General features: G+C 34.0%; 1 protein-coding gene across 1 annotated transcript in view; it reads right to left on the minus strand.

The window, feature by feature from the left end:
* MS3_00009042 (uncharacterized protein) overlaps positions 1-22,250 on the minus strand; it is a 36,877-nt gene that overhangs the window by 1,143 nt on the left and 13,484 nt on the right. Inside the window, exons 2-4 of the mRNA XM_051217375.1 lie at positions 11,153-11,281; positions 6,827-7,381; positions 1,133-1,207 (exon numbers count right to left, since the gene is read on the minus strand). Coding sequence (XP_051064767.1) covers positions 1,133-1,207; positions 6,827-7,381; positions 11,153-11,222 — 700 coding nt within the window. The 5' untranslated portion in view covers positions 11,223-11,281. The remainder of the gene's footprint in view (positions 1-1,132; positions 1,208-6,826; positions 7,382-11,152; positions 11,282-22,250) is intronic.

Consider the following 22,250-nt stretch of genomic DNA (forward strand, 5'->3'; position numbering starts at 1 on the left):
AGGTAGTTGATTGGAGGTCTGTATCTTACACTTACTTACAAGTGTAAGATATCGAAGGTCCTGAGTTTGAGTCATACGTGAGGGATCGTGGGTGCGCACTGCTGACAAGTCTCATACTACAACAAAATGCCCATCCAATTTATGTATGTTTTCACTTGTGGTTTAACTTAGATTGGCTCATGATCATAATCGTGAAAATGTCGGAGTTGTAAACTAATTATGGTAAACTGCTGTAATATAATTTTATAATAGTTGTGATATGTGGGCTCATGATATCACTTTACTTATTTTTCTTTACATCTCTATGTCCTTTAATGACCTTTAATTATTGTAACAAAAACATTTTAATCACCTTCCTACATTCACATTATAATTCGTTACTAACTTATTAAGTCGATTATTATTATTCGTATTACGTAATCTAGTATTGTAATCTTTCTATTATAAAATCTTGGTTATTCCTTGTTCACATTTCCTCATGGAACTAGTACTTTAACAATGAATGTTTCATATTTATATACGATTGTGCAGTTTGATAATGAATTCGTTGAGAAGAGATCCCTTCGATGAACTTCGTGTTTTTAATTTCAATATTAGCCACAATTAATTTATTCGAAAAAAGTTTACGTCTTTGTTGAAGCTAAGTACTAATATATATGAATAGAGAAGTTATACAAAGAATCTTAACTGGACATATTGTTATTATTAATGAAGTGATATTCCTAACACCCTGTTACAGTTCAGCAATTGTATTAATGTGTAAATATTCTACACTAAGAAGACTATATCGAGGTAATCCGCACAGGATGCACATATGCAAACGTGAGACTGATCAATTACAGTCTTAAATAACAATGGGAAGATACAAGTGAAACAACACCAAGTGAACTAAAAAGACTAGTTGTTCAGTAACTTTAAAGTGACGATATTTAAGTCTTGTGACAGTTTAATAGAAATGTGAAACAATCAGATATTTTCTTTTGTCTCATTAAAGTTTATTTACAACAAACTAACTAAACACATCTTTTCCATCCATTATAGATCACTATTGATAGTCTAAAACATGATTATGAAAGTGAGAATATTTTGAAGGACAAGGTTCATTAATGTTTTTTTCAGAGATTGTACAAACCTTGACGTTTGCTTCGTTCGTTTACGGCCGATTCACTTTCGTTTGTCCAAGATCTAGAATGTTTCTGATGTGTACCTAATTAGAAAAAAATTCAAAAAAAGAATAAATAAACCTCAGTGAATTAAAGTCAAAGAAACACTAAACTATAATATTTACAGTGTATGGAACCATAAATGTCTTTATCAGGTATAATGTTGTGAATTCTTGATAATAAAGCCATATATTTAAACTTCTTGGCTGTCTATTTTTAAGTTTTGAGACTATCGCAAAACAGTCTTTTATTTTAAATCTATTTTAACTGACTAATTGTGCTAATCGATTAATGAACCGAAGCCTCCCTAACTTACGATGGTAAAGGTATTGCATAGGGATAAGCCAATCAGAATCGAAAACATAACTTCTAGGCTATTGAGCGAAATTCAAAACCCAGGAAAACATAATTATGTAATACTTGAAGTACATTTAAAATGATAATAAGAATTACTTTATGACATCATGAAGTAAAATTGATGGTGTTAAACATATCATATGCTTAGTTTTGTCCCTATAGATTGCATCTAACTGATTGTAGATTGTATTTAATACTGTTACCAAATCATAACTTCAAATTCATTATCCTGAAACAAATCTAAATTCCTTGAGGTTATATTTTGTAGATGAGTTAATCAGATAATACCTTTTGGATTTTTGAGCAAAATCCATCCATCAATATGGTTGTAGATCATTGCACACTATATTCGATGTCAGTTCATAGAAGTCGTGACCCAAAATACTTAACCTTTACCATGAATTGGTAACCCTAACTATAAAAAGAAAAAGGACTCTTAGCAATCTATTTTCATGCTTATATAGGTCCGAGGATACGGGAAATCTGCATCTTTATAGATGTAGGCATTGGTCTAAATTTATATGTTGTTGGGTTTTTAATATATATTCAGTGTAATTTGTAGAGGAAGTGATTATGCAACATCTTGTTCAATTAATTATCTATTCAGAAAGGCTGTCTTCTGATTGGTTAAGGGGTGGCTCAAAATTAGTCTCGATTGCTTTAATTACATGTTTACCTTAATTATACTCTTGCTGCTATGACTAAGCTAATTACCACTAAATTCAAGCTGAACAACTCAGGTTATTTGTGCATTTTCATTTTGTTCTGGTCTTCGGGAAATAAGAATTGAACTAGAACTCACACATCGAATTTATTAAGCTATGAAGGAAAATAGAATCTGAGTAAATCACTTATGAATAAAAAAGGATACAGCAAAATCCGACCTAAGGTTTCTTTGTGGTGCTGCTGGATATTGGGGGCAACTCTGCCAGCCAACTTAGGTGGTTGCAGAGACCGGATTGATTACCCACTCTGTTGTATCTGACCAGTTCTATACTATATCCAGGGCTCATTTTACCGCCCAAGCTAACCAATATGTATTCTTATGTGTGAGAGTTGCAGAAGTTTTCGGACCTATGTAGTTCAAGTATATAGGTATATGCAAAGGGTACTCAAATGGTGTCGTACAAAGGAAGCGCTGAGCTGCAAAGATGTCTGCCCTATGTCTCATAAAATCAGCGATCTGTCTATCGAGTCGAGGACTTAATAAAAAGAGGTGGTAGCAAACACCAGGGCGAGGTGACCAATAACCTCCTCTAAGAGAGTGCTTATGCTTATGTGTGTCATGAAATACTGCGGTGATAGCCATGGTGTGAATGATATGCATATAATGTGTAAGAGTCAGTCTGGTGTAGTAAGTACGTTTTCATTGGGAGCGGTAAACATCCACCCTCCTAGATGGGCGAATATACCTATGTTTATGCTATGGGATGCATGGGGTAGAACCTGTGTTGCCAGTGTGCATGCAGCGTATATTTGCTCACAACGTATGTATAGCTTTATGTATGCCAAGTGATATTCGGATGAAAGTTTGTGTGTTATCTAGTATGCAAGTAGATTATATACATCCAGGACAAGTAAATCGTAATTCTCATTACTTGTTCTTTTGGTGCAATACCATTATGCATGCAAAGACTTGTGAGGCCGCGGTCCCCACTAAAGTACATTTACATGGTGGGTTAGTAAGCCTCGGAATCCGTTCCACAAGGACCTCTAGATCTCCCCACTAAGTATCATCAGCTATTCTCTGTCTAGAACACCGTACCAGTCAGTCAGAATTCAGAAATCAATGTGTATATGTAGATGTAAATAAAAAAAAATTTATACAATACTAATTATTTGATGCTAAGAAATCATTCAACTAATCAAGCATACTACTTATTGAATTAAGTAGTTGTTAATTATAATGAATATTATTAATAATGTATTGTGATCCTGTAGATTTCTATACATAATCCTATGAATTTTTAAGTCAATACAAACATAGGGATAAGTAGGTTGTCGTTTTTTTCATGTTCTAATTGAAGCTTAGATAAAAATAGTACAATTCTGTGTAGGCTAAGTAATTTTAACACTATAATAACTACTCTCTACACTTTGTACAAATATTCATTAGAATAATTTAATAACACCCGGCTTTATCAAATGAAGCAACGATAATTTAGGTGGTAGTAACCATGGCGAATAGTGAGTTAGGAGTTGTTCATTTTTTGTTTTCGAACTTTTTATTGCCAATTTCATACAGATAAATTAAGATTTTTATTATCTGTTTTACTAATGATATTTCGATGGGATAAAAATTATACATTTTTTCCCTATTCTAGTTAAGTCAATGAACGAAAATCAACTTGTTATATAATTTGGAAGATAATATTCTGTTGTAATGGCTGTGCTTCGATTACTAATCACCCTCGTACTGTTGTCATATAATCTCCCACACTGTTTTAAATCAGAAGGTAAAAAGAAGCAGCTACTACAGTTTTATTAGCAGATAATTCAGACCACAAAGCAGAGAGGCCAAACGAATGAGTCAGCCAACTGCGAGTGTAGTAGTAGCAGTAGCAGTGTATATGGTGTAAATGTACATATATACATATATATAGGGAAATGGACGGGTCATCGAACCGATTAAGCAACTAATAATAAAGCTAGCGGAATGAATATATGCGTAGGCGGTAAACAATGTTCAAGCATACATATTTCATACAAGTACAATAATAATAAAGGTGCAATGAATTGTTATAGTATAGATGACTTTGTCCGTTAAATAAGTTAACAAAAGGGCTTAACTGAGTTAAATGAGAATAAACTCAATTGTACATGAGTCGCTATACTGCCATGTTGATTACATAATTCCTTTTTTTAGTAAACTTAATGGTATAAAACGAATGTATGAGAATTCTGACTATTTTGATTTCTCATAGTTTACATCATAAACTAATTCCCTTTTTTTAGACAAGCAATCAACATTAAGAAGTACTGGAGAACTGTTATATACTAGTATAAGATGCCTCATCAGTATACATCAACAAGCCCAACATGGATAGAGCATAAGACATTCATTCATTTGGTATTGTTTGTTTGAATCTTTCTATTGATGCTTAGGAGTGCATTTGATCAGTCTCTTATCAGCATATGTGCATCCTGTGCGGACTGCCTTGATATTGCCTTAATTAACAAGTATGGAGGTTAGCAATGGAATCCAGAATGAGTGTTTCGTCTTATTTTGGATTCATCAGATGGATGTACCTGCATTCTAGAGTAGATGTTCACTTCGGGAATCGAACCCGGTACCGTTTGCTTCAAATGTCATCATGTTATCCACTTAGCTACTGAATCCTGAACATCAATGGGAATATTCAAACAAACAATACCAAAATGAATTTTAACTTCATCTCATTGCATAAGCAAGTGGCTGTCGGGACTCATTAGTTAAGTGGATAACGTGATCGCGTTTGAAGCGAACGGTACTGGCTTTGAGCTTTGGAGTGAACATGGAGTAGACATCAATTCTGGGATGCAGGTACATCCGGGTTTCGAGTGTGAAGCAGTTACTCACTAATGGGATTGAAAGATGATCAGGAAATACCGCAAGCTGGTTAAAGTTAGATGACGATTCAGTGTTAATTCTGACACCTGAATTTCACAGCCTGTATTTCTGGAATTGGTGTCGTGGATATGCACTGATCAGGAACATTTACTGTGATGAAGCAATTATCCGTTGCTTCCTGGTTTGCAATTGTTGAGTAACTATGGTCAGTTTTTGATGCAAACTATAATTTTTAGACTTTGTGTGACTCGATAACGATATTAAAATGAATGATAAACAGAAGATTCAACACCGTATTAGTCAGGACATACCTAACGGCTTTTTAGAATTGAAACGGTTAGTTGATGAACTTAATCAAAGATGATTTTTAAACTAGAATGAAATGGTTGGAAAGATGCATGTGCATACAAAGTTGATTTCAAGTTGACTTATGTAGTACTATGGGCAAGAATTGTAAGGCGAATACAAAGTTTGTTGATTGTTCGGTGATTAGATGATAACGTTGAGTTGTTTGGGTCGTGAATGACCTCTCATAAAAATAGGGTTTGCTGAATCCTTAGATATACGAGGATTTTTACTTAACACTATATGTTCGAGATTCCTTATACTTACATTGATTTCATGAATCGACCGTTGTTAGACCACCATTTGAAGTCTGGAAGCACTGAACAGCCGTCAGCAGTGTGCATCCACAATCCCGCACGCGGGATTTGAACCCAGGATCTCCGGTCTCTCCCTAACGCCCAACATCTAGATCATTGAGCCCACTGGCATCCGACGATGTTAATCCCTAACTTCAACTAATCCACGATATTGCTGATCATCTTCCATTGTCTTCGATGGGTAACTGTATCACAGCCGACAGAGTTCAACTCCATTGGTCACGGTTCATGATCAGTTTACGATTTCAATGAACTTCAACAATCTCCACAATCCTAAACTGGAAACTGACATTTACTTACTAGAGACTAACTTCGAGAGGGGATTCCCGGAGTTCTCACTGTTGATGTTAGAGAGCACAAATGACCAATCTCTACTGATATATATGTAGCTTGAATGGAATGCTTCAATGTTTAAAATCTAATTACAAGTAAAGATTCATTCAGGTATCAATTATAGTTATAGAGACTGATTAAATCCATTCATTAAAATTAACAATAAAAAAGTATAAACTCTTAAAAATGAAATTCATACTTCTTAAACAAGTTGGTGGCTTTCCAAGCTCAGTAGCTGGTGTTTAGATCGAAACAGAGCAGGCTTGAGTTACAGTATGAACATCAACCTGAAATACAAATACATCCAGATGACGAGTCCTAAATAGAACATGATGCATTTCCTGATGTCGAATACTTACCACTTCTGAACTTTAATAACTGTCATTACCCTACAATATGATATTGATGGAAGAAAGAGAGAAATGACAGTCTTTCAAGTAACACACTTTATTCATTTATTGATCGATTAATAATCTGATTTTTAGTCAAACAAATAAATTAGTATCAGAAGGGTTTTTTGGAAATTGTAATAATTCCAGTTGTTGAGATCATGAATCAATTGAAGCTAGACCACTATAGAAAATCTGGAAGCACTGGACGGCCGTCTGGTTCTATTGTGGGACTCCTCAGCGCATCCACGACACCGCCTCGTGGGATCATCTTCTTGCATTGCCACCATTTCTATTACTGCTAACTTTTTTCTCTTGAATGAATAAAAATGTAAACAAACAAGACAATTAACTAGATTATTATACACTTACCATCTGATTTTGCTTTATCTCGATGTTTATATTGTTCTGTATTAAATGTATCTAGATTACGTAATTTACGTAAATCTTTTGAATTGCCCGGTTGAATTGGTGTAGACCATTTTATAGTTTCTGGCATTTTTTTTACAATCAAACTATTATCCGTTAGTTGAGTATTTTCATTCAACCAATCACGTTTTTTTAAAGGATTTCTATAATAAATTAGATTTGGCCAAATTAGATTTAAATATTCAATGTTTTCATCTGTAGGAGGCGAAGGAGAAGAAGAAGAAGAAGAAGAAGCCGATTCTTGTAGTTTATCAACATCTTCATCCATATCAATAGGTAAATTGATTTTTGGACCTGAAAATACTTTACGCCTGAAGTTAGTTGAATAGGATGGTTGTCTATTTAAATTAAATAAATACAAATATTGATTATCATCGTCATTAGCATTATTATCATCATCATCATCATTATGCTCATCAATAAGATCAATGTCATCTTGATATTGTTGTTGTTGTGCTTCCTTTTCTAGGTCCCAGTGATGATTGTTCCTTGCATGCCCTGAAAAATGAAAAAAAACACGATAGAAACTTCTTTTTAAAAGTTTATTTCATAGCATTTCATATGTAATAGTTATGTACTGAGTTTTCCATTCATATTAGTTCTTTAGTTATAACGGAAGATAATAATAATATGATTCAATCTATAAGTTTCAGGCTTCCTGAAGAGCCCTATAACGAGAAAAAACAGCGATGAAGTAAGTTTTCGGTTTTATTCGTTATTTATTTAAAGTTAGTTCATCGTTTAAAACTTTTTGCAATAACAAAACTGTTTTCAGTTGAATCATTATAAGGCTTCATTCGAATATTCAGTACTATGTAAGTGTATATGTGAAGAATATTAAATCAGTTAAGACAATTCATGAGTCCATAATACAAAAAGTACATACCTTTCGCTATGTATAGAGTAGACTGTGGTCATTCAAGCCTACAAGCGTAATCCTTAGATGTCGAGGAAGTTTGTAATCCATCTATTTCTTATTTAGTCTGAGGATTACTTTTACCCTTTGCTTATTTGTTCCTCTTTACTCCTTTTTGTATATTCTCTTCTTTACTCCTTATGTAATATTTAACTAACCATTCACACATTGTTTATTATTCAACATTTTTAATCATCATTGTTTCATTGTTCAGTTTATTTTCCAAGGTTTTAACAAGGATTACAATGTTGAATTATTTATTCAAGTTATTGTTATGCATACCATAACTAATCAATTTTCAACCTTACTGTCAAGACTTATTCGCTTCTGATGGAGATACAACTGGAAACAATATTGTTATTATCAAGGATTGTGAAGATTTATAAATTCGAAGTCATACATCACGCAATAGATTTAACTAAAAATTCATTGAAAACAAGAAGATATTGGAAAGCTGTTTCGTTCTGGTGTAGTACTGCACATAAGACTTGAAAGCTCTGGATGTCAGATTTGGTTAATTTATGTTATTGTGCTCTTTTGTACCATTTTATGTTATCTAGTACTATTTAGTTTTTGCTAGTTGTCTAACTACGTTAAGTCTATTATATAAACCATAGCATTCAATAGTGCAAACGACTTTCTTCTCATGCTAATAATGTTCTTTTTTCCCCTTGTTAACTTACCTACAGCGTGACATGATTAGTTAAATAATTAATTTTATGCTCACTCATATAATTACATGGTCATTTAATTATTAATACACTTGATATCATTGTCACTACCCAACTAAACTTCTCTATTCATTTACTTATTATCATCAGTGTTAGTCTTATTCTCTCTTATTTATTGGTCACAATAACAGATTTGTTTATTGGATTTCCTATGTATTTAAACAATGAATTATATTAATTTTAACAGTTGAATTTCTGAGTCAATTGAAGTTAGACCACCATGGAAAACTTGTAAGCACTGAACGAGCGTTTCGTCCTAATATAGGACTCTTCAGCAGTTAGAGGTGAAGCGTTCACAAGCGAGACCGGAGGCTCTGGGTTTAAGTCCCACAAACGGAGTCGTTATGCGCACTGTTTAAAAGTCCCATACTAGAATGAAACGACCGTTCAGTATTTTCAGGTTTCCCATGGTGATCTAGCTTCAATTGACTGATGAATTCAACTAATAAAATAACTACAATCTCCACAAAACCTCTTTCTGATAGTAATTAATCAAATTTGCCGAAAACTTTAAATTGCTTAACTGAATATTTATTTTTTTTAGGTCCGACAAATTTCTAAGATAAACATTCTTTGCGCATAAATTATTTCTGTATATAGTTACATAATTAAGATGGATGGAACATTTAAAACAAGTTTACGGCAATTTGTTATATACAGACATCTAATTTCATTGTGCTTTAATTAGATATTTGGGCGAGATTATAATTTATGGACGAACCAATCACGTATAAAATAATAGGTCTCGAATTTTGGCGCGAAATTCGCTCATCCATTTGGATAAATTGAGTTTTGGCATTATAGCTGATGTCAGTTCGTATTCCTCACATAGGTTTATAACCCTCATTTGATCCTGGTAATTAAGTGGACACTGTCAAGGTCATTCTAGCGTCGCCCAAAGGTCATCCATAAGTTATAGTTTCACTGATATTTGTTATACTGCTCTGAATCTAAGCTTTCATTTTACTTACCGATTACTCAATTTTGTACTACATGTGATCTAGTTATGTACAAATTTTGATTGTTTATTTAGGGTACGTCGTGAACGTACTGTTGAACAGACACTACAAAACCGAACATAATTCCAATTTAATAACTTCGACCGGACAAATAATATATTATGACATTTCGGTGATAATAGTTCTACACAAGAAAGAATAATGGATTCTAATGGGAAATCATAACTAGTGGAGCTTAAGAGTGTTGGGTGTAATATAGTCACCCTAATACCATTGAAAAATGGTTACGCGACAATATGAATCGATTGAAGTCAAGGATGTAAACTAGTGGATCTTGGATCAGTAGTCTGAAGATAAATAATTCCCCTTAGAAACTTGAAGGTAATTGATTTGATTAGTGGTGGAGTCATGAACAAACACTAATGATGATTCTCATACTAGAATGAAACTGATATAACACAATGAGAAGACGAAATTGCATTATTAACTTATTGTGATTCTTGTTCAGCATTACTTCCGTTTTTAATTCAATATGATGATTATTCAGTGTATTATCTGTTTTGTTTTCCAGTGTGATAATTTATTCGATAAAACATCAATTTATGTGAGCGTGCTGTTATCTCAGGAGCCGCATTCTTATAATTGAAGAACATGTGCAAGTCAAAACAACTGTCAATCAACATCAAAGTCACGATCTTCAATACAAACGTCAAGACAGTTCTACTGTACGGAGATGAATTTTCGAGAACTACTACAACTATCATTAAAATGGTGCAAGTATTTATGAATAGTTATCTACACAAGATACTCAATGTCCGTTGTCCGGATACCATGAGGGACAGCCTACTGTAGGAGAGAACAAACCGAATTCCAGCTAAAGACTAAACTAGGTAAAGACGCTGGAAGTGTGTAGGATTTACATTACGGAAATCACCAGACTGTATCACGCAGCAAGCCCTAACTTATAATCCTGAAGGCAAACGGCAAAGAGGAAGACCAAGGAACACACTTTGTCGGTAATTGGAAGCAGACATGAAAAGGATGAATAGCAACTGGAAACAACTAGAAAGGATTGTCCAGGACAGGAATGAGTGGAAAATGCTACTGGGCAGCCAATGCTCCTTCACGAGGAGTAACAGGCGTAAGTATATAAGTAAGTAATCTCAGGACATGATATTATTACATAAAATTAACGTGAACTATGCTCGGCATGATAGACAACATGTGATTTTGTTATATCTCTGGGTATTATATAAATGAGTTGATTCTAATTAGCAGTCAACATGGATGAACAATCAGTATACACTGAGTGTATTTTCGACTAGGAACATCGTCATGCTTTGGGTTTAATGAATCTTCACTTGCACCAGTCTTAATGTTCTTACTTTGCCTCGTGAGAATCGCACTTTGGTTCATCGTTCTCTCAAGTATAAATAATAAGCAACATGGATACAACAGTTAATCATGAGAATAGAATAGAATACTACTTAATGATTTTCAATGGTTATCTAACTAAAATCAGTTTATGATATAAACAAAGAAAGAAGATGTAAGAATGAATTCGGTAAAATAAAATTTCTTAAATTGAAAGAACCTTCCTTGAAATCAATCGATATCATTGTACATATTTTTTGTGCATAAATATTCTCATTACTAAACTTACCAATATTAGTTTGAGTTGATAATGAAACCAAATAACCAATAAATATAGTCGTTTGAAATAAAAGTGACATTGTTTATTGATTTTCAGTTTTCTGTTTTGTGCAACCGCCTTAACAGTTTAATTCCTGAACTGTAAGAAAAAGCCAAAAAACATAATTATTGTTATTCTCCTAGAATGGTTAGCATTTTTTTATGTCTAATTATTCCATGTATAATTTTGTGAAATCCGCCTGGATGCCCCCTGGGGCTACTGCTGGTCCTAAGGTCGCATAAAGGAGGAGGGTTGGGCATGGGGTTAGCGACCCCACCCCGTAGAAAACTAACTCGCTATAAAAACGCTAACAATAAAAAATGATTCAAACTACTTAAACTGTGGGAGAAAACAAATCATAGCCCAGCGGAGGAAGAAATCAGGAAGAAGCGCTGGAAGTGGATAGGACACACATTGGGGAAAGTACCTAACTGCGTCACAAGGCAAGTCCTCATTCGGAATCCTCAAGGCCAAAGTAAAAAAGAAAGACCAAAGAACACACTACGCCGAGAAATGGAGATAGACGTGGGAAGAATAAACAACAGTTGGATAGAACTAAAAAGTAAGGCCCAGGACAGAGTGTGTAGGAGAATGCTGGTAGGTGGCCTATGCTCCATTAGGAATATTAGGCGTAAGTAATAGTAAGTAAATATAATTTTGGAAAAGATCATTTTCAAAAGTGATTATTTATTATTTGTAATGTAAAATTGATTCAATGACTCCACAATGATATGAATGTTTCATATAACGGAATGATTGAAACTTTAGTGTCTTTTACTATTATAGATCGATAAACCATTGAAAGTGATTGAAAATACTATAGAGACATTTCGTTTAATGTAAAAATACATTTAAGAAGATGATATTGCATTGTACTCAATGAAGAATGAGATAAGTATGAAAATATTCATCAAATGTATTGGGACATTTGATTCGAAAGTTGGCATACATCTAATGGAGCTCATATTCTTGAGTTACACCTATACTTACTTTGGACGGATGCAGTTTGCAGGACACACCACGAAGGCAAGGTTTTTCACTGTGATTCATCAGCAAGGCGTACTTGTAATCTTGGAAAGGAAGAATTATGACGCCCTATGATGAAGGCGGAGGTTCTTCGGAAGTCACGTTACAGATTCTCCTTCCAACAACCAGAGTAACAATTAACATAGGTACACGGAATATTTGGACAATGCGTGAGACAGGAAGGACCAGTCAAATTGATACAAAAATGAGGCGATACAACTTGGTGCTTCTCGGAATCAGTATGGGATTCCTACAGCAATGTGCCTCCACGATCACACACATGGGATTCAAATCCAGGACCTTCGGTATCTCTCACGAACACTTAACCTCTAGACCACTGAGTTAACTTGCATTCAAAAATGTTCATGTTTAACTTCAATCTATCCATGATCATGAGCGACCTTTCATCCGTCGTCTGAAGTGGATAATTATTTCATACCTGACACGGATTGGACTTCACAGGTCATATCTTCTGCTAGAAGTTCAAAAAATCTATCTTCAAGCTCTTCAGTAATGAGCAAATGATTAGTATTTTCGAAATCTAAGATCCAAAGTTCGAGTCCTCTTTGCTGAAGGATTATGGATGTGTACCTCTAAGGAGTCCTGTGTTAAGACATAACAACTATCCATTGCTTCCAGATATTCAATGAGGGTCTAACTTAGATTGATTCATGAATTCCACTTTAAGAATACATAACAATTTATTCTTATCATAGTCTAAAAATGATTTCTATTTGTTTAAATATGTTATTCTACTGTGATGCGTGCTACTTATATTAATATAAGTAGTATATGACGCAAGTCAGGAATGTAATGTCTGGCAGCAGAAGATGCGGAAGATCAAGAAAGGAAGAGCGAGAATAGAAAGCAATTAGTATAAATAAAGAAAAAACAATGTATTTTACACTCAAAGCTAAAAATATCATCAATGAGGATGATATATTGAAATCTCTTTTAAAAGAATATATCATTCTATTTAATGGTTCATTAATCAAGCATATATACATACATAATTCTAAATGGAAACTTATGTCGGTTTAAATTCACAGGAGTTAGTGTATTCTAGTTTATGTATATATATATACTACTTGTCAAAGTACTACTGATTAACTTATTTGTATATATGATTACTAAATCTATACATTATACATTGTAAATAGTAAAATAACCAATCAAGCAGAAAAGATTAATTAATTAAGTAAATTAATGAATAAAAGTTACCAAAAGAAAATAGTAGTTGAATTGAATCAGTTTATTAGTAATTACAATCCAATCATGTTTATTAATTACAATTAAGTTGATTAAGTAACAGAATTGAAAGATACATGAGTATGTATTGAATAATTAAGATCAAGTTTTGATTCAATGTTTATAAGGTATTCATTACCATCAATTGAGATCATGAATCAGTTGAAACTAGACCACCATGGAAAACCTAGAAGCACTGGATGGCTGTTTCCTCCCAGTATGGGACTCCTCATCAGAGCACATTCATGTCCTTGCCTCGTGAGATTTGAACCCAGGACGAAACGGCTATCCAATGCTACCAGGTTTTCTATGGTGGTCCAGCTTCAACTGAATCATGATTTCAACCATTGAAAGTAATATAATATCCACAAAAAAACAGCTTCTGTTATATTTATTCATTGTTCGTTTCTCAGTACCATATTCTTTAACATAGAACCTTTCTTTTCCAGTCTCATATGTGGTTGAGTTCAAAATCTATAGGATTTATTCAGAGTATATGGTTTGTTAAAGAGATTACATGATTATAAATGTTAAGTTCTTACAAGTAACCATAACCGTGCATACTTTTTATTTCTTAATGTTAATTTTCTTATTACCTTTACTCTTTTCTGATTGATTGTTGGTACTTAAGGTTCCGTAATTCTTTGTGTTCTTCGGGATCATGTTTTGTTACTGTTTTTATACAGAATTATTCACTTGTAATACGTCTACTTGATTGTCAGGTTTTTCGTATTTTCATCTTCTTCCTGTGTTTCTTCGTGATAGAGAATTATTATAGAAGTACTGTGCGGCGATTGCCGTTTTATCGAATCTGCCATAAAAATCCATTTGTATTAAAATAAGGTTAACCATTCCTCAATTACAGTAAGGTCGTACCGAACCTCAGTCACAAGACAGTGATTTAATTACAAAACGTTATTCTACATTTTTTTTGACTTTCTGATTACATATATACATTAGCTATCCACTAAGTAATAATCAATACCATGATTATCTGATTCGTTAGTTGGGATTAAACTTTATCGACTGAAGTGAAATTCAGTTACTGGTTTAAATGACATGACATCAAGTATACTAATTAAGGAAGTTCGAGATAGTCAACAAGAAAACCTACATGACCAATAATTAATCTTACTTGCCATCTGGAACTCTAAGAAAACTGATATTCTATGAGAGATTTAAAACCGTGTGAATCAGTTACACTTGTAGTGACCTACTTTTATCAAGAGAACGCGATTGGTTTAATGGAAACAATTATTATTATAACCAATTGTACCAGTGATTGTTTTACTGTACTTGCTTGTTTAACTGTACTAAAGACATTTTTCCGTTGCTTGTGACCTTGCACGCACTTACGTTTGCTCAGTGATTCCGCTTGTACTCCTTTGGCACAATCTCGGTATTCTTTCGATACCACGAGATCGCCAACAAGTACATCTCAACTACAACTATCAACTGCCCTCTGATATTTGGCTTACGGGGGATCTTGTCGGTTAGCTAGCACGTAGTCTTCCTGTAGTGGTGATCATAATCAACCGTGACTCGACGCCACACTGCACACTGTTAATAGAATTTGATCAACATGGATAAAACAAACATGTTATTGTCTATTGCTACTTAGACAGTCAGTGTGAATATCACAATCTGCGTTACTGTCTATCATGTATCGGATTGTTTAATGATAATGTATCAGACAGTGAAGTTTATTAACGACAGTGTGAAGTAAAAAAACGCACCATTAGTTGCCTCAAAGCTATATTTACACATTCCTAACTTATTTTAATAACAATGTCACTCAAGGGTATGGTTTCCAACCGATTACCTTTTATCACTTAACTGTTTTATTCTCCATTGTATTGTTTAATTTAATAATTATCAAAAGTATAGTTAAGTAAACCTGAAGAATTATTTGAAATTCATTCATTACAATCCATATTTCATAGATTGAAATCATGAGTCAATTGAAGCTAGACCACCATGAAAAACCTGGAAGCACTGAACGGCCGTTTCGTCCTAGTATGGGACTCCTCAGTAGTGCGCATCCACGATTCCGCACCCCGCGAGATTCAAACCCAGGACCTATCAGTCTCGCGCCAAGCGCTGATAATATTCATGTTCAATGTATAATTTGTTTGAATGTATGTTTATATATGTTATGAAGTGTGAATATCCATTATATTCATTTGTATAGGAAGTGATATAGTTGTCTCATTTGTAAATGATGAGATAACAGGAAGGAGAATGTCTGATTTCTTTGCTTAGAGTTTAATCAACCATGAAAACAAAAAACATGACACATAGAATAAAGAAAAACTTTAACAACTCAGATACTATTGATTATTCTATATACAAAACAAACAGTATTTTCATAAATTTGGCTCCTTTAATAAAATATAAATAAGCAATTAACAAATAGTTTTAATAATCATAATCACATCAGCCCTACAGTTGTCAAGACTAATGTTATTGATATATTTGAAGAGATTATAAGATCACTTAAAAATCGGTGAATAAAACGAAGGATCAGTGGTAAAACGACAAGATAGGCAAAATATTCTAGTGTGTCTCATCCACGTCAACTAGAGGGAGAAGTCCAGATTCAGTACCTGATAGTCACGTACGATCGGTTCACAGTGAATCTTAGAGAAAATATTATAATTGATCGGCTACAAGAAGTGAGAGTGCTAAGAAGTTCTTTTATTTGTGGTTGTGTTGATCAAATGACTTGTGGACCTTGTGAAGACTAATGTGGTGATGTTGTCTTTCGATGTAATATATGTTTGGGGGAGAACTCTACAAGACGAGGAACTCTATTCACTCGATCCAGGTTGAGACTAAAGCAAATTACGATACTTGTTGCGAACTGGATAACAGAAGCACCAGTAACACTGACTGCAACATTTGCAGATGTTACTGAAGATTCGGCTGTTCAGTGGAATGAGTATTGTAGAGATAAATGCGCAGTAAAAATGACAAGCATGCACGAGTCGTTTGGAGGGAGTCGAGAGAATCGTTGAAATAAACGAAACAGTTGTCAGAAAACGAAAATTCAACGGAGGACGTAATTTTAAAGAAGAATGGGTTAGTAGCATTTTCATAAATGTATCTCAAGGTCCTAGGAATTTACGACAGGTCATATCAAAAGGGACATTTCCGACGGATTAAAAACCAACGGACTACGATGATAGTATCAATTATACGGGATTATATGCATCCGGGTATTAAGATACGGAGAGCGTACCGATGGCTACATAGACTTGCTTATATTCATTGTTTCGTTCTCCACAAGTGGCATTTTGTGAACCCAACAACCGGAGTGTACACAAACAATATTGGACCTATGTGGTTGAGGCTGAAACAGTCTTTACGACCTTATCATGGCTCCAGAGAATCGACCATTACGGAGCCATATGGATGAGTTCCTCTATCGTATGCATTACGACTTCAGGACCTCTAAACCTCTTTTTAACCTTGAAAAGTTTTAAAACCATGTAAAAGAAGTGTATCCATTATAATTCTTTGGTTTTGTATAATATATTTTTGCAATATACTAGCTGTTTTCTGTTTGATTAATATTTTTCAAGGTCATTAGAGATTTGTTCAATGGTTGACCATAAATTATAGTCTCGCCTATTTGCTAAAGAATGCTGGTAGGCAGCCTATGCTCCTTCATGAGGAGTACCAGCGTAAGTAAGTAAGTAAGTAAGTAAGTAAGTAAGTAATTACTCATTTGTTCTAGTACAATAAGCTTGTCTACCCAATTACACTTTAATTTATTGTCTACTTAAATTATTGCGTAGGTTTTATTGCTATTCTTTATTTTCTTTTCTTTCTACTTAACTGAAGTTGAGTTGTTGTTGTTGTTGTCATTACTTTTTTCTCTTTTTTAATTTCGACTCAGTGATTTATTAACTTCATTGATAATTGTTGTACGTGTTCTTTGTGATTTTATTTTATTCTGTTTAACGCCCACACAAATTACAAATAAATGATTGGATGTTTAGTGATTGCGTAGGTGGACGAAACATCATATATATACATATGTGTGTGCAGTATTATTATTATTATTATTATTGATAATAATAATATTACTATTATTATTATTATTATTATTACTATGATGTGAATAATTTGAAAAACTGTATTTTCCCCCGAACTTATGCTTTTAACAGAATGGGAGATTATAGTAATTTTATTAGTTGAATTCATATGTCGATTTAAGCTAGACTACCATTGAAAACCTGGAAGCATTGGATGGTCAATTCTTCCAAGTATACAACTCTTCAGCAGTGCGAATTCACGATCTCGTATGGGGGACTGGAATTCAGGATCCTCCGTATCGTACGCGAACGTTTAACCTATAGACAACTTGGCCGACCGGCATCCAACGGTGGTAATGTCTAACTTCAACTAGTCCATCAAATTGGGCGACACATCCACCATTGTCTTCAGGGAGTTACTATTTCATAACAGATCTGGTTGAGCTCCACTGGTCACTGCATCTCACTAGAAATCTAGGAAAGACCACTTGAAGCCAGTCATTAGTGAGCATATGTTGATTAGTATCAGAAGGTGTTTTTTGGATATTACAGTAACTTCAATAGTTGATATCGTGAGTCAGTTGAAGCTAGACCACCATGAAAAACGTGGAAGCACTGGAAAACCGTTTCTTCCTATTGTAGGACTCTTCTAGCTTCAAATGATACATGATCTCAACTATTAAATTACCATAATATCCACAAAACCCCTTCTGAGATTACATTTTTATCTAATTTTGTAAGATTTTATTCAATTTTAAATGATATAATAATTTAAATATAATTATATTTGATCTTGTATTCAAGTCTATTCAGTCTTAATAAGGATAAAGTCATTTGAAAATTGGTCATATTTTCTTTTGAAAAATAATTATTATAGGAAATATCTCCAGGCTATATGCATATATAAAAAGATATAGTGTCTAATAGAGCAACGTTTCACTTTTGCGATATTCAGAAATTTTTCATAAGTTCTACGGTTTTCAATATGTATATATATCAATACTATCTATCTATCTATCTATCTATCTATCTATCTATCTATCTATCTATCTATCTATCTATCTATCTATCTATCTATCTATCTATCTATCTATCTATCTATCTATCTATCTATCTATTTATCTATCTATCTATCTATCTATCTTTCTATCTATCTATCTATCTATCTATCTATCTATCTTTCTATCTATCAACCGAAGTAATATTTGTGAATTCTGCATGTTGATCACCAATTGTATAATAAAAAATCAAGACGAAGTTTGCAAATTAATACATGAGCCCTAACTTCTGTTAACACATAATAGTATCAAATTATTGTTTTGAACGAAAGACACTTGTAGAGGCTACTTTCCTTTCATAGATAATTTACAATCAATCAACATCAGTAGTGGACCTATTGGGAACTAGAAACTTCTGAATAACTATTTTATCCTAATGTGAAATTCTCCACTAGTATATACCAATCACACTATCATGAATCGAATTCTATAATCATTAGGTTTTGTGGTCAACTCTATGATCACTGATTATTATGTTAGAATAAAACAAAGCTTATTAGAAACTCTAATGAATACACAATAATAACATGAATTGATTGTGAATTCGAATTCTCATGTTTTCTAAATGATAGTCATATCAAATTCACTTGGTATCATTTACTTGGAACTTCCTATTGATGTTTAGGACTGCAAATGGTCAGTCTCTTGCTGCTATATGTGCAACTCTGGGATGCAGGTTCATCCAACTGACGAGTCCCAAATAGGATGAAACGCGCGTCCTGGATTCCACTACTAGCCGTTATCAATCTTTGCTTATAATGCTTGTAAATTAAGGTAATATCGAGGTAACACGCACAGTATGCACACATGCCAATAAGAGACTGATCAATTGCAGTCTTAATCATCAATGGAAAAATCCAAGCAAACAATACCAAGTGAATTTAATCTTCACTCCATTGCACAAGCAAGTAGCTATCAGGACTCAGTAGTTAAGTGGATAACGCGATGACGTTTAAAGCGAACGGTAATTGGTTCGAGTCTCAGAGCGAACATCAACTCTGAGATGAAGGTACATCCAGATGACGAGTCCCAAATAGAATGAAACACGCGTCCTGGACTCCACTACTAGCCGCTATCCATCTTTACTGATAGTTATATCAGATAAGAAAAATAACGATATTGGTACATATGTTGTGAAATGAACTGATAATACATATTGTTTCAATGTTTTCGGCCGGAATTATTTTATTTGTTGATTTTATTAACAAAAACAAACAAACATTACTTATTTGTTTGCTTATTCATTGCTGTTGGCACATCTTAATCAGAATGTAAATATAGACCATGCTATCTAGGCAACAAATGTAGTTCATTAAAAGGCCATATTGTCCATAATCACTTATCAACTGAGTCAACATTTGGAAAAATATTTTTTACAGCAACAAATGACAGATATTGTAACATTTGTAGCCTATTTGATATATCATAGTTACGTTCGAATTAAAATGGAATAATTATTAACAGAATGGGTTTCGTGGAGATTTTAGAAATCTCACTGGTTGAAATCATGAGTCAACTGAAGCTAGACCACCATGGGAAACCTGGAAGCACTGGATGGCCGTTTCGTCCTGATATGGGACTCCTCAGCAGTGCGCACCCACGAACCCGCCCCCTGCGAGATTTGTACCCAGGACCTATCAGTCTCGCGCCAGGCGCTTAATCAACTAAACCACTGAGCCGGCATTAAACGGTGTTAATGTCTAACTTCAACTAATCCACGAAGTTGCGCCACCGTACACCATTGTCTTCAGTGAGTTCCTATCTCACAACAGACATGGCTGAACTCTACTGGTAACGACTTCTCACTAGAACTAGAATAATATAAAATATACATGATGTTACATTCCATTACTGGAAAGTATATGAAATTCGGTATTCTTGTTAAATTTGAAAACGATCTTATAAAAAAAAGAATAATAACTTTACGAATAGAAATATTACAACTGACTGTTTGAGAGACCTAGAAAACTTCTGGAAAAAATGTTCAGTGGAACCCTGAAAACGTTGAGAAACATCTTATCCAATCAGCATTCAATAGAAGTATCTCAGAAACATCTAGAAAGCGAACAGTCACGTGCCAAGTTTTCAACTGAATGATTACCTATCCTGCCACTATGATTAGAAGAGTTCCAGAACCTTCCAGAAGCCCAAGGTCATCTAAAATGCCATAATTACCCTAGATTTTGTGTGCATAAACTAACCTTAGACTAAAATGTTCGTTTGATATTTAGCACCTTTTCTCGTATATTTAAGTTGTCGTATAGATTTAATCTGGAAATTACTAAAGTAGCTTATGAAACTGAACCAAACGTTCAATTAGAAGATTAATTACTGACAAATCAAAGAACTATTGAATTCATGAAAACTTTTTACTACAGTAAAAAAAAACTGGACACCCTAAAGCTACTTTGTTTACAGCTATGGAACATCAATTGCACAACATGGAAGTTAATCGCAATGACTCGACACGATAATGACAGTGGACAATCTACAGAAATATGTGTCTAATTTAGATTTTGAACATCTTGGCAATGAATTCACTTGGTATTGTTTTGCTTGTATCTTCCCATTGAGGTTTAAGACTGTAATTGATCAGTCTCTTATTGGCATGTGTGCATACTTCGCATATGCCTCGATATTGCCTTAATTCACAAGATTTTATAAGCAAAGATGGATAGTGGCTAGCAGTGGAATCCGCGCGTTTCTTCCTATTTTGGGACTCGTCCGCTGAATGTACCTGTATATCAGAGTTGATGTTCACTCTGGGACTCCAACTCAGTAACATTCGCTCCAAACGCCATCGCGTTATCTACTAAACTACTGAGTCCTGATAACCATTTGCTTGGCAACGAATCCAAAAAAGGTTTATCTATACTCTCAATAAAAAACCCATTAATCTTTCAGTTACTAAATTCTTTCATTTTTAATAAATGAATCACATACACACACACACACAAGAAACTATCCTCAATCATTATTGAATTTCAATAGTCGAGAACATAAATCTGTACTTTGTAGTTTTGTTAACGAATTAAAAAATACAATGTAACATACATCCTGAACTTCTCTTTACTACTCACTCTATCCAACCCTACAATGTTATAATTTGTCGAGAAGTTCCATTAATTATAACTGTTTGTTATAAGTTTAAAATAAACTTCCATTTGTTACTTGTTCAGTGAAACAAAACTAGGATAATTTGATTTAATAAACAAAATAAGATTATTAAATGATAATTTATTTTATTCACAAATGCTAATGTGCTCTCTAGTGACTAGCTTCAAGAGGTATTTCCTAGAGTTCTATTGAGATGCAGTGACCTGTGGAGTTCAACCAGATCTGTTGTAAGATAGTAACTCACTGAAGACAATGGTGGATGTGTTGCTCAATTTCATGGATTAGTTGAAGCTAGAGATTAACACACTCGGATGCCGGCCGGCTCAGTGGTTTAGAGGTTAAGATTTCACGTGCAAGACCGACAGGTCCTGGGTTAGAGTCCCGCAGTATGCGTAATGCTGACATTTCCGACACTAGGATGGAACCGCTGTCTAGTGCTCCCAGGTTTTCCATGGTGGTTTTGCTTTAACTGACTCATGAATTCAACCAATAAAATTACTGAACTCTCCACAACACCCCTTTCTGATAATCATATTATCATTTTAACTAATTCGATCAATAAATAAATTTGATTGGATT

This window comes from Schistosoma haematobium, chromosome 5 (assembly GCF_000699445.3).
Source record: "Schistosoma haematobium chromosome 5, whole genome shotgun sequence".
NCBI classification, from domain to species: domain Eukaryota; kingdom Metazoa; phylum Platyhelminthes; class Trematoda; order Strigeidida; family Schistosomatidae; genus Schistosoma; species Schistosoma haematobium.